The sequence below is a fragment of the Podarcis melisellensis genome (genome assembly GCF_964234715.1).
Source record: "Podarcis melisellensis genome assembly, chromosome: 2".
NCBI classification, from domain to species: domain Eukaryota; kingdom Metazoa; phylum Chordata; class Lepidosauria; order Squamata; family Lacertidae; genus Podarcis; species Podarcis melisellensis.
In genome coordinates, this window is record NC_138529.1 from 106,412,669 (window position 1) to 106,423,640 (window position 10,972).

Here is a 10,972-nt window from a genome sequence, read left to right on the forward strand (position 1 = left end):
ATGTGAATTGTGTGTGTGAGTGTGTTATGCATTTTTTTAAATATATACTTTAAACTGCCCTGTTATTATTTCAGATGTAGGGCCGTATATAAAATTAATAATATTAATAATTATTTTAATCAAATAGCAGCTGCAAGGAAACCTGATCAGCTTCCTTTTTTGCTTTCTGACGGTAGGCAGGAAGCAAGTTTTTACAGTAACTTCTTTTGGGGCTTAGGGCTGGGGCTGGGTTGGTCTCCCCGCTACACTTGCCAGGTTGTTCTTCCTGGGAGTAGGGCCGGATTTAGGTTTGATGAGGCCCTAAGCTACTAAAGGTAATGGGGCCCTTTGTGTGTCCAGCTGTTCTTTGCCAACAAAATTTTTGTGTGTGTTGGATATATGTTATATGGTAACTGATGGACCTAATATGTATCTAAAGCCTCCTGAATGGAACACATTCGCATCCTGAATGGAACGTAAGATGAGACAGTGCATTTGTGTGTGCACGGGTTGCGTTTTGCCGCTTCCACACATGCGCACGTCATTTTGAGCATCTGCACATGCGCAAGCGGCAAAACCCAAAAGTAACGCGCTCTGTTACTTCTGGGTTGCTGCAGAGTGCAACCCAAAAGCGCTCAAACTGAAGCACATTCAACCCGAGGTATGACTGTATTTTGGAAGTGTACATCATTTTTTTCCCCTTTAAATTTTTGGGGGGTTCCCAAGAGAGTGGGCCCTAACCTATAGTTTGTTTAGCTTATACATAAATGAAGCACTGCCTGGGAGGCAGGAAGCACATCTTCCCCAGTGGCCCTCAGGTTCCCTAACAGAGACCAGAGGGTGCTTCTCCACTCTGTATTGCAACCTCCAAACTCTTTCAGTGATGGTGCCAACATGGCTGACTGCGTGCACCAATTTACTATGCATTTTCCCTGAAAGAGCACCTGGTGTAAGAGAATTTGCCTAGCCAACACCACCCCAACCGCCCCACCTACTTATGATTAGCTGCAAAGGGTTGCCGAGATGTGTGCGCTATTTGTGATTATCCAAAATGTTTGTCTGATGATGACCGTGACCCAACATTAACTGGAAGCTCCATCTCCCAAAAGAGTCGGTGTCTATAACAGCTCATTTTTGCTGAGTCATTAGTTGGGTTCTGGTGTGATGAAGTCTTTTGCTCTCTTGAGTCTTTTCAGCTATGCAAACCTTGGCATTCGATTATATGGTAAAGGTGTATTAATTGAGGTACTGGGAGGGAGGGAGGGAGGGAGGGAGGGAGGGAGGGTCCGGCCAGCATATCAGGGCTTCCACCAAATCCTGCAACCGGCAGGATTGTGCCCATAGCTGTAATTCTTCGCTAACTCACAAGACAGCAACTCTTGAACTCCTCTCCCTGCTCAACAGGGGAAGGGCGGGAGAAGTTTCTGACCCGCAAGGTCCACAAATGGCAACACTTTGGAGGTCCCAAGCCGCAAGGTGGTAAGATTGGTCTCAACTAGGGCCAGGGCCTTTTCAGTACTGGCCCCAACTTGGTGGAACGCTCTGCCACAAGAGACTAGAGCCCTACGGGACTTGACATCTTTCTGCAGGGCCTGCAAGACAGAGCTGTTCCTCCTGGCCTTTGGTTTGGACTCAGTCTGACCCTTATGTTTCCCGACCCTTATAGTTTTGATTTATGGGCTACTATTAAAATGAGACTGCATTTTAAGTTGTATTTTAACCCATATTTTAATAAACTGGTTTTGTTTGTTTGTCTCCCCCCTCCCCGCCCATTATGTTTTATTGTAATTTTATTGGTGTTAGCCACCCTGAGCCAGGGAGGGCGGGGTATAAATTATTATTATTATTATTATTCGCATTCAGAACTAAAGGACTTCTGTTCTGGAGGCCAGGACCTGAATCAATGGATCCAAGTTACAATAAGGGAGATTCCAAGCTAAACACCAGGAAGAGCTTTCTAACAGTGAGAGCTGTTAGATGGACTCCCTTGGAAAGCGATACAGACTCTCCTTTCCTTGGAGGTTTTTAAGCAGAGGTTAGATGGCTGCCTGTTTATGTCCCCCATCCCTAACCTTGCCCCATCTTCTCACAGCTAACCACATTTTCTGGAGCAACAATTCCTGGGCAATCCGCTTTCCTCCAAGACGTCTTTCGTGAAAAGGTCTGCAAGGCCAAGACAACGGGAATAGTTGTCGCCAAGTCTGCTGTGTCCTTTAATGTCCATGACCTACTAATGCTGGGCACGACCCTAGCTGTTCCTAACAAGAGCTTGACTCCTTTCTACCAGTGTTCGTAATAAACATGCAGGGTGTCACAGGGGCTAATTCCAGGGGTCTAGTGGGTACCAACAGATTTGGCTGCTCTCCTGCATCAATACAACACTATGGCACCAAGGGTGGGGGTGGCGCCATTTGTGCCACGCTAGCCGCTGTTGGAATCCCACTTCCCATCATCCCGCCCACACAACTGGGGACAATGCTGGGCATCCAGATTTGTTGCAGAAAGGAGACAAAATCAGAGGAACATTTTTCCCCCCAGCAAAAAGATTTGCTGGACCAAATTTGCCCCCCACACAAAAAAAAGAACAAAAAATTTATTTCATAAATCAGTAAACAGAACACAGAAGAACAAGAGGCATAAGGGGCAGCACTTGAACTTTCTGGGTTGGGGGAAAAGATTGTCACACATGCTTCTAATCATTAAAAAACTTTACATACTTGGCAGTAGGACGGATGCATGCATAAAATTTTAAATCTGTGATTAAGGCATAGTTGTTCGACTAGGAAAAAAAGAAATGCCCTGCCCGCCCTGAAATCATATCCTGGACCAAAGATTTTGATTGTTTTATACATCACTAGTGAATAATCATTCATTGCCAGCTATGCGATTGACAGGAACTGCAGAGAACATTGGAATAATGGGATCTTGAGGGTGGTGCATATTTGAAATTGCAGCAGCGAGATGCCTTATAGTCAGTCCTTTTGACTCCCCAGCAGCGCCACAAAGGTACCTCCTGCGCTGGCTCCTCCAACCTGTCACTCAGCCGAGCCTTCCTTTGAAAAGCCTGGCCCACCAAGCCGACCAGGTAGGCTTCACCTGATACTGAACTTCCCCGTCTTCTCTGTACACGTTGATATCGCTCTGCCCCTCACCGGAGATGAAGGTGAGATTTACTCCTCCACACGTCACCATCAGTTTGGCATCGTCCTGTAGCACCACTGGCTCACGTGGAAATTCTTGCAAGGCCTTGTCGAGGCAGCTATGCAGCTCCTTCAAATCTCCCTGAGCCTCGGAGATGTTGGATGGCAGGTCTTGGAGGACACCGCTGATTCTGGCGAGACTGAGCGGCATAGGGTGGCGCCCAAGCCTTGCCATGTGGACTTCTGGGCTGGCCTCATCGAGGATGTACGACGCCGTGCCATTGATCCAGACCACTTCGATGTGGACTTCCCCTTTTCCGGAAACGAACTCCTGCTTTGTTCCGTTACACTGAAGGACCATCCTGGAGTTCTTCCGCACCATGGCTGGTTCCTCAGAAAACTTGTGAACAGCTTCCTCCAAGCACTTACGCATGGCTCCCTGTTGCGGTTCCTGCATCTCGGCTTCCAGTAGAGCAGCAAGACTGAGGTTTTTCTGCCCAACCAAGATGGCCGCTGTCACATTCTCCCCAGCTTTTGCCCCGTCGGCTTCAACGGGAGATTGCTGTCTCCACGGGGCGCAGAACAGAGCCCCGATAAAAGCCAGGGCGAGGAGGGTGAGAAGGGTAAGGAGAACCAGAATCAAAGTCCAGGTTTTTCGTTTGCCCAGCGGCCTGGTCGTCTGAGTCATAGTGGACTTGTCAGAGAAACTGGGCACGCCACATTCTATGCTGTAGAGCCAGGATGGCGCAGAGCTTCGGGGCAGGATTCCCCAGAGTTTCTCTCTGTACGAGAATCTCTGCACAGGTATGAGCTTGCTGTCGTCCCCATCGTCCAGAAGCGGCTCAAACAGGTTGCTGTCATCCCTCATGCTGGCAGAATCTGGCAATGAAAAACAGCTTAAAAATGAGTGACTTCTGGGCATGTACACCTGAACACAACCCTTCTGCTCCATGTTAGCAGTTCTTCAAGCAGCGTGCAATTGAACAACTGTTTCTGGTTTTAAATGTTCAGGTTTGTCAGTGGTATTCTACCCTGAGGCCTTTATATTTTACACAGAACGGCTAACGAATTCATTAGCCAATAATCAATTATAATAAATTTATAGTTTTCGTTTCTACCCCACGCTTTCCTCCATACTTGGGTTCTCTCCTCCATCTTCATTGTCATCCTCAAAACCCCATGAGGCAATTAGGCAGGGAGTCATGTGACCATCCCCAAGGTCACCCAATGGGCTTCATGGTCTCCCAGGTCCTAGTCTGACATTCTAATCACTACGCCACACTGGGTCCTTGAAGGTAAAAAGCGGAACACAAATGTAATACATCAATAATAAAAATGGTATGAGAAAAAAATCTATGTTTTAACCTCCCTTTGGCTTCATTGATTATTGGTACATCCTATGGGATGTTGAGGGACGCGGGTGGCGCTGTGGGTTAAACCACAGAGCCTAGGACTTGCCGATCAGAAGGTAGGCGGTTCAAATCCCCGCGACAGGGTGAGCTCCCGTTGCTCGGTCCCTGCTCCTGCCAACCTAGCAATTCAAAAGCACGTCAAAGTACAGGTAGATAAATAGGTACCGCTCCGGTGGGAAGGTAAACGGCGTTTCCGTGCGCTGCTCTGGTTCGCCAGAAGCGGCTTAGTCATGCTGGCCACATGACCTGGAAGCTGTATGCCGGCTCCCTCGGCCAGTAAAGCGAGATGAGCGCCGCAACCCCAGAGTCGGCCACGACTGGACCTAATGGTCAGGGGTCCCTTTACCTATGGGATGTCGTAGAGTGCTTGGACATACCCCATTCCTGCCATCTGATATGCACAAGTTATCTGTCTGTTCCCAGACCTGATTTAAGTTGTGAATTCATGCCTTTAAGGTCCAAAACCATCTGGTTATCTGAAGGACAGTGTTCCTCTGCCTGTGCCTTCCCAAGTGTTTCAGTCCAAATTGGGGTTCTGTTATGGATTCCTTCACCAGCTGAAGGGTGGTGAGTATATCTCTAATAATAATAACAATTTATTTCTTATACCCCACCCACCTTATTGGGTTGCCCCAGCTACTCTGGGCAGCTTCCAGCAAAATTACAAAGTGAAACACCAGGGTCTTTTCTGTTGTGGGGCCAATCTTATAGAAGGCCCTCCTTGGGAGACCTGCCTGGACCTAATGCTGGACATTTTTAGAGTGGACAGAGGGTGGTTTAGGTTCATTTTCTATTATGTCTTACATGTGGGTTTGGATTCTGAGGATACTGTCGTTTGGGGCTGTCGGTCCCATCCACGCCGTACATGTAAAACTTAATTACGTCACCTTAAAACACACCGCTTCTCCCAATGAATCTTGGGAACTGTAATTTTTTAGGCCTGCCGAGTTGTGAGGAGACCCTTAACAAACTACATTTCCCATGATTCTTTGTGAAAGGGGGAGTGGCGTAGTAAGACTGTTTTAAACGTAAGGATGTGACTGTTTTCTGAATTTTCTGTTGATCTCCTTACCGGCGACAGTAGAGGAACGGAAGACACAACCAGAAGCGGGGACTCAAGCCACAAAGATGGGGTGCACAGTGGAAATGAAAGGGATACAGCTCACAACCAGAGCAGCATCAGCTGTTGCTGGGGCAACAAAGGGTTGGGACTAGCTAGGAAGCAAAGGAAAATGGAGGGCTGGCATGGTGCTGTTGCCACGGTAATGGAAACACATCTCCCTGATGTACAACACCTGGAGGACTTCCTGCTGGTTCTTCTAGAAGATGGGTAGGCAAACTAAGGCCTGGGGGCCGGATCCGGCCCAATCACCTTCTAAATCCAACCTAAGGACAGTCTAGGAATCTGCGTGTTTTTACATGAGTAGAATGTGTCCTTTTATTTAAAATGCATCTCTGGGTTATTTGTGAGGCATAGGAATTCATTCTCCCCCCCAAAAAAAAACAACAGTCTGGCCCCATACAAGGTCTGAGGGACAGTGGACCGGCCCCCTGCTGAAAAAGTTTGCTGACCCCTGTTCTTGAAGGCATGAAAGGCTGGACAAAGGAAGCTGAGCTCGCTCTCAAGTCTGGGAGTGTCTGGCAGCAGCAACAGGAAGAGGAGGGTGTTATAAACCTCCCATCCAGGGCTGAGGGCCTCAAGTCAGCAGTAGGCCCAGGATGTGCACTGCACCCCCTAAGTTAACCTTCTTCCCTCACCACCCTATCCTAAGTGTTGAAGTCAGTTTCACCCGCCAGTCTAGTTGGCTTCATTGGGGGAGCCTCCCTTAGCTGAAAAAGTCTACTTCCTTCGGTGACCTCCCTGGGGTGCAAGCCTGGGTGGTGTGTATGGAGGTCCTGGCCTACACACCCCGACCCTGCTGATGTGGTCCAAAGGAAAGCAGAGCAATACATTTAGCACCAGTTTGGCTGCAGGAGTTGCTGGAAGGAGGTACACAAGGCGCCTTAGGGACTACTCTCCAGATTTGTGTGTCAGGTTTACTCCTAAGCCTTCTCTTCTCCCGAATATATCTTGCAAGGCAGCGGAGGTTTATGGTCAGAGTTTCCCTTCCCAGGTTGATGAGCCCCATCTGCCCCAGGATATTGGGGTCAGCAAACTTTTTCAGCAGGGGGCCAGTCCACTGTCCCTCAGACCTTGTGGGGGGCCGGACTATATTTTGAAGGGGGGGAAAATTATGAACAAATTCCTATGCCCCACAAATGACCCAGAGATGCATTTAAAATAAAAGCACACATTCTACTCATGTAAAAACACACAGATTCCCGGACCGTCCGTGGGCCAGATTGAGAAGGCAATTTGGCCGGATCCTGCCCCCAGGCCTTAGTTTGCCTACCCATGGGCTACAGGGGTAAAAATTGAGAAAACGGCTAAAAGGCAAGCTAGAGCTCCCCCCACCCATTGTGCTACTGTTATCAACAGTTTAAACAATTAAGGTAGCTATAAAGGACATAAGGTGTAAATCATTAGCCTCAGGAGAAGACCTCTCCCTCTCTGAACTGCATCTAAGTCAAGGAACTGATGCTCCTTGGATGGCAACTAAAATCTGCATTGTGGAAAGGCAGCATAGAAATAAATTTACTAAGACAAGCAATCAGTGTGTGAACTTGCCAATCTGGACACTGCGTGGTACCCTATTGTTCACCCATAAACACACACAAATGCATCCTAGATTTGATTAACTAGAGGTTGAACACCAGAGAATAGCTACCATAACCATTGGCAGGAAAATATATATTTTTAACACGGCAGCCTCAAAAAGGCAAAAAAATAGGGCAATAGTGATTCACAAAGGGCAGGGATGTGAAAATAGGGGGCTGCCCCTGATAGTGGAAGGATCAACTAGACATAATACATTGCAAGAGGAAAACTTTATTTTCTACCTGCTAAGCAACTGTACGGGACGTGGGTGGCGCTGTGAGTTAAACCACAGAGCCTAGGACTTGCTGATCAGAAGGTTGGCGGTTTGAATCCCCATGACGGGGTGAGCTCCTGTTGCTTGGTTCCTGCTCCTGCCAACCTAGCAGTTCGAAAGCACGTCAAAGTGCAAGTAGATAAATAGGTACCGCTCCGGCGGGAAGGTAAACGGCGTTTCTATGCGCTGCTCTGGTTCGCCAGAAGCGGCTTAGTCATGCTGGCCACATGACCTGGAAACTGTATGCCGGCTCCCTCGGCCAATAAAGCAAGATGAGCACCGCAACCCCAGAGTCGGTCACGACTGGACCTAATAGTCAGGGGTCCCTTTACCTTTACCTTTAAGCAACTGTATGTAGAGCCCTGCCTGAAGCAAGGTGGCAACCCTGCTGACACTGGATCTAGGCTATTTGCAAGATTTTCTAGGTTTGCAGGATTATCCCTCTCCCTTTTCACAAGGGTCAACTGCAGGCTCTGTATTTTACAGGAGGGATTCAATCGCATACTGGAAAATCAGGTTTGTGCAATCATTAAAGCAGAACGAAGTGCTCTTGTGCAACAAATCCGTGTTGTTGCTGTTTTTCAAAACAGACTTTCCGGGGTCAGGAAAGTAAGAGGGAAATGCACTAAAGTGCAGGATAATGCAACATGGGATTAACGCTCAATAAAGAGCGGATACTGTATAGCCTCTGTACCGGTAAATCAACATCAATGCTCAATAATAAGAGCAGGCGTTGTCTAGCCATCCAATCAGGATGGCTATTTAACGCGCAGGTTGCCTGAAGGAGCCCTGGGAGAAACTCTTTCTTGCAAATTAGAAGCACTATAACTTCAAGAGGATTTCCGCCCTGGTAATTGCTCTTACCATTAGCCCCACCCACCCCAAACGGCAAGCTCCGCTTCCAAGATGTTTGCAGACTGAAATCAGAGCGGCTCCAGTCAGGATCCAACCCGCCCCGCCCCCTTTCCGACCTGCTGAAACGGTTTGCAGCAACTGCTCCACAGCCGCCTGCGTTGCGCGCAAAAAGGGCGCGCGCAGATCCAAATAGCGGGGCTGCAAAGGAGGGAAGATGGGGAAAGTGTCGTGGGGCTGAGATCTGGAACGCAATTGTTATCATCAGAAAAGCAGCGCAGTTGGAGGAGAAAAACAGGAGAAGCGCAGGACTGCACCCTAAACACGCAAAAGACACGCACCCCAGAAACACGCTTTTTACCTTTGCACCACCACTATGGGAGTCGGCTGAGCTGAGTAAACCCCTTGTTCTCGCGCAGCGTCCCTTCACCGCCCGAATCTCGATCCGCCCAGCTGATCCAGCCGCTTTACAGCCGCGGGCGATCACTCCTCGCTCGCTCCAGCCAATGGGAGGCGGTCCCAGAATTGCATCGTTAATCCGGTCTTAAAGGAAAACAAAATTAAAAAATTCCATCCGGTAGCACCTTAGAGACCAACTAAGTTTGTTATTAGTACGAGTTTTCGTGTGCATGCGCGAGGGTGGAGGAAAGAAGTTCAGCGCGCGCAGGGGGGGGGGGGCGGAGACGTCAGGGGCGGGTCCAGTGGTCCGGGATCTAAGCTTGCTCTCTAACTGGGTCGAGCGTAGGCATTTAAAGACTCTGATGGGGGAAATCAGTCTTACGATGCAGGACCCGTAGCAAAAGGATGCTCGTAGAATCCATCCTTAAGGACCATCCTTATTTAGGCATCTTCTCTCTTTCTTTCTTTTTAAATTAATTTTTTATTGATTTTCAACCAGAATACATTTATGTACATTTGTTATACAAATAAATCTCATATAAAACCTTTAGCTCTGCCGAACTTCAGACTTCCTCCCCCCCCCTTCGGTAAGTATCTTATAATTTCATTACATCTCGTATTTTATTCGTTTATCTAATTAACCATATGCTGTTGAAGTCAATCAAACCCTGCCAGTGTCTTTAAAGATTTACAATTATCTCTTATATACACCAAATATTTACTCCAATTTTCAGAAAACTTCTGATCTTCCTGATCTCGTATTCTCCCTGATAATCTAGCCAGTTCCGCATAATTTATCAATTTAACCTTCCCGTCCGAAATAGTTGGTATTATATTTGTCTTCCAATTCTGGGCCAACATAATCCTTGCTGCCGTCGTGGCATACAAAAATAAATTATTTTCCTTCTTTTTAACCTCCTTTCCCACTGATCCCAAAAGAAAGGCTTCGGTTATTTAGGCATCTTCTCAGCCACTCAACTCACTCCCATTTGCCTGTATCTTGGCTTGTGGAAGAGAGCAAAGTTGCCCAGGTGCCCGACAGGCTGTGGGAGGTTAACCTGCAGCCCTCCAGACAGTGCAGAACCACAGCTCCCATCATCCCTCACCACTCGCCACATGGAAGCTGAGGTCCAAAATTTCTGGAGGACACTGGATTGGAGGTGGTTGGTTTAAAGCAGGAGTATGTTATAAGAAAAACTGCTCCTTTTTCTTTATGGGGTATCCAAAAGCCCGTAAAGAGTCCTTAAGTGGGTTCTCTATCGGTAGCAGCAGAGGTCAACCAGAGTACAGTGGTACCTCAGGTTACATACACTTCAGGTTACATACGCTTCAGGTTACAGACTCTGCTAACCCAGAAACAGTGCTTCAGGTTAAGAACTTTGCTTCAGGATGAGAACAGAAATTGTGCTCCGGCGGCACGGGAGCAGGAGGAGGCCCAATTAGCTAAAGTGGTGCTTCAGGTTAAGAACAGTTTCAGGTTAAGTACGGACCTCTGGAACGAATTAAGTACTTAACCCGAGGTACCACTGTATGGTATATTGAGAAGCAAAGCAGCTAGTAAGCCTGATCTTTATTAAACTGTTGCAACAGGGTCCTTACTCCCCACAGGCAGGAGGAGAGAACCCTGGATGATGGTGCACAAGCCCTTATATAGACTCTTGAAATTGCCCACCCTGTAGCCCAAGACCACCACCCCCTGAAACATCATACATACATCACAGGAGGCGGCCATCTACAGCAGAAATCCTGTCTGCCAGGATACCTGATAACGGCCACTGATTGCATTACCTGGGCAATCTGGCCATTCTTTGGTGAGTTCGTGAATGCAGGTCACAGGCTCACCCTATTCATACACAAATATGCCCTTAAGACAGGATCTGTGAGCAAAAGACAATGGGGAGGCTTTTCCATTTCCTTCCTCCTTGCAGAGAAATATTTGAGGTCAATTTGGGAGATTCAAAATGGCTTCTGGATTGCTCTCCTATACTATTTCAGACACGTGGTTCATATACTTATGTATGTGTTTGCCTTGTACATTTATGAACATTTATATCTGAGACCTTAGAATTCTTATAACAGGTAGGGGTTACGAATCTCTCTTGGTGGGAGGGCTGCATTTATGCACATTCTCTCATGCAGATATCAGGATGCATCAGGATAATACTTTGGGAGTTCCAGCCGCCCTGGGCCAGGGACATAGCTCTGCCAAAGTTTCTAG

General features: G+C 47.7%; 1 protein-coding gene across 2 annotated transcripts; it reads right to left on the reverse strand.

Moving 5' to 3' along the window:
* Window positions 1-2,557: 2,557 nt before the first annotated feature.
* LOC309365047 (uncharacterized protein) lies at window positions 2,558-8,971 on the reverse strand. 2 transcript variants are annotated; one of them, XM_081903170.1, is made up of 2 exons: window positions 8,717-8,971; window positions 2,558-3,998 (listed from the first exon to the last, which is right to left on the reverse strand). In XM_081903170.1, the coding sequence occupies exon 2, from the start codon at window positions 3,985-3,987 to the stop codon at window positions 3,019-3,021; it is 969 nt and encodes a 322-aa protein (XP_081759296.1). In that variant the 5' UTR covers window positions 3,988-3,998; window positions 8,717-8,971; the 3' UTR covers window positions 2,558-3,018. The 2 variants fall into 2 exon arrangements, with proteins under 2 accessions (XP_081759296.1, XP_081759297.1); XM_081903171.1 differs by lacking the exon at window positions 8,717-8,971 and adding an exon at window positions 5,604-5,761.
* Window positions 8,972-10,972: the final 2,001 nt, after the last annotated feature.

Excerpts from the sequence above, each read along its gene's own strand:
- LOC309365047 (XM_081903170.1), bottom strand. The coding sequence starts at position 3,987 with ATGAGGGATGACAGCAACCTGTTTGAGCCGCTTCTGGACGATGGGGAC.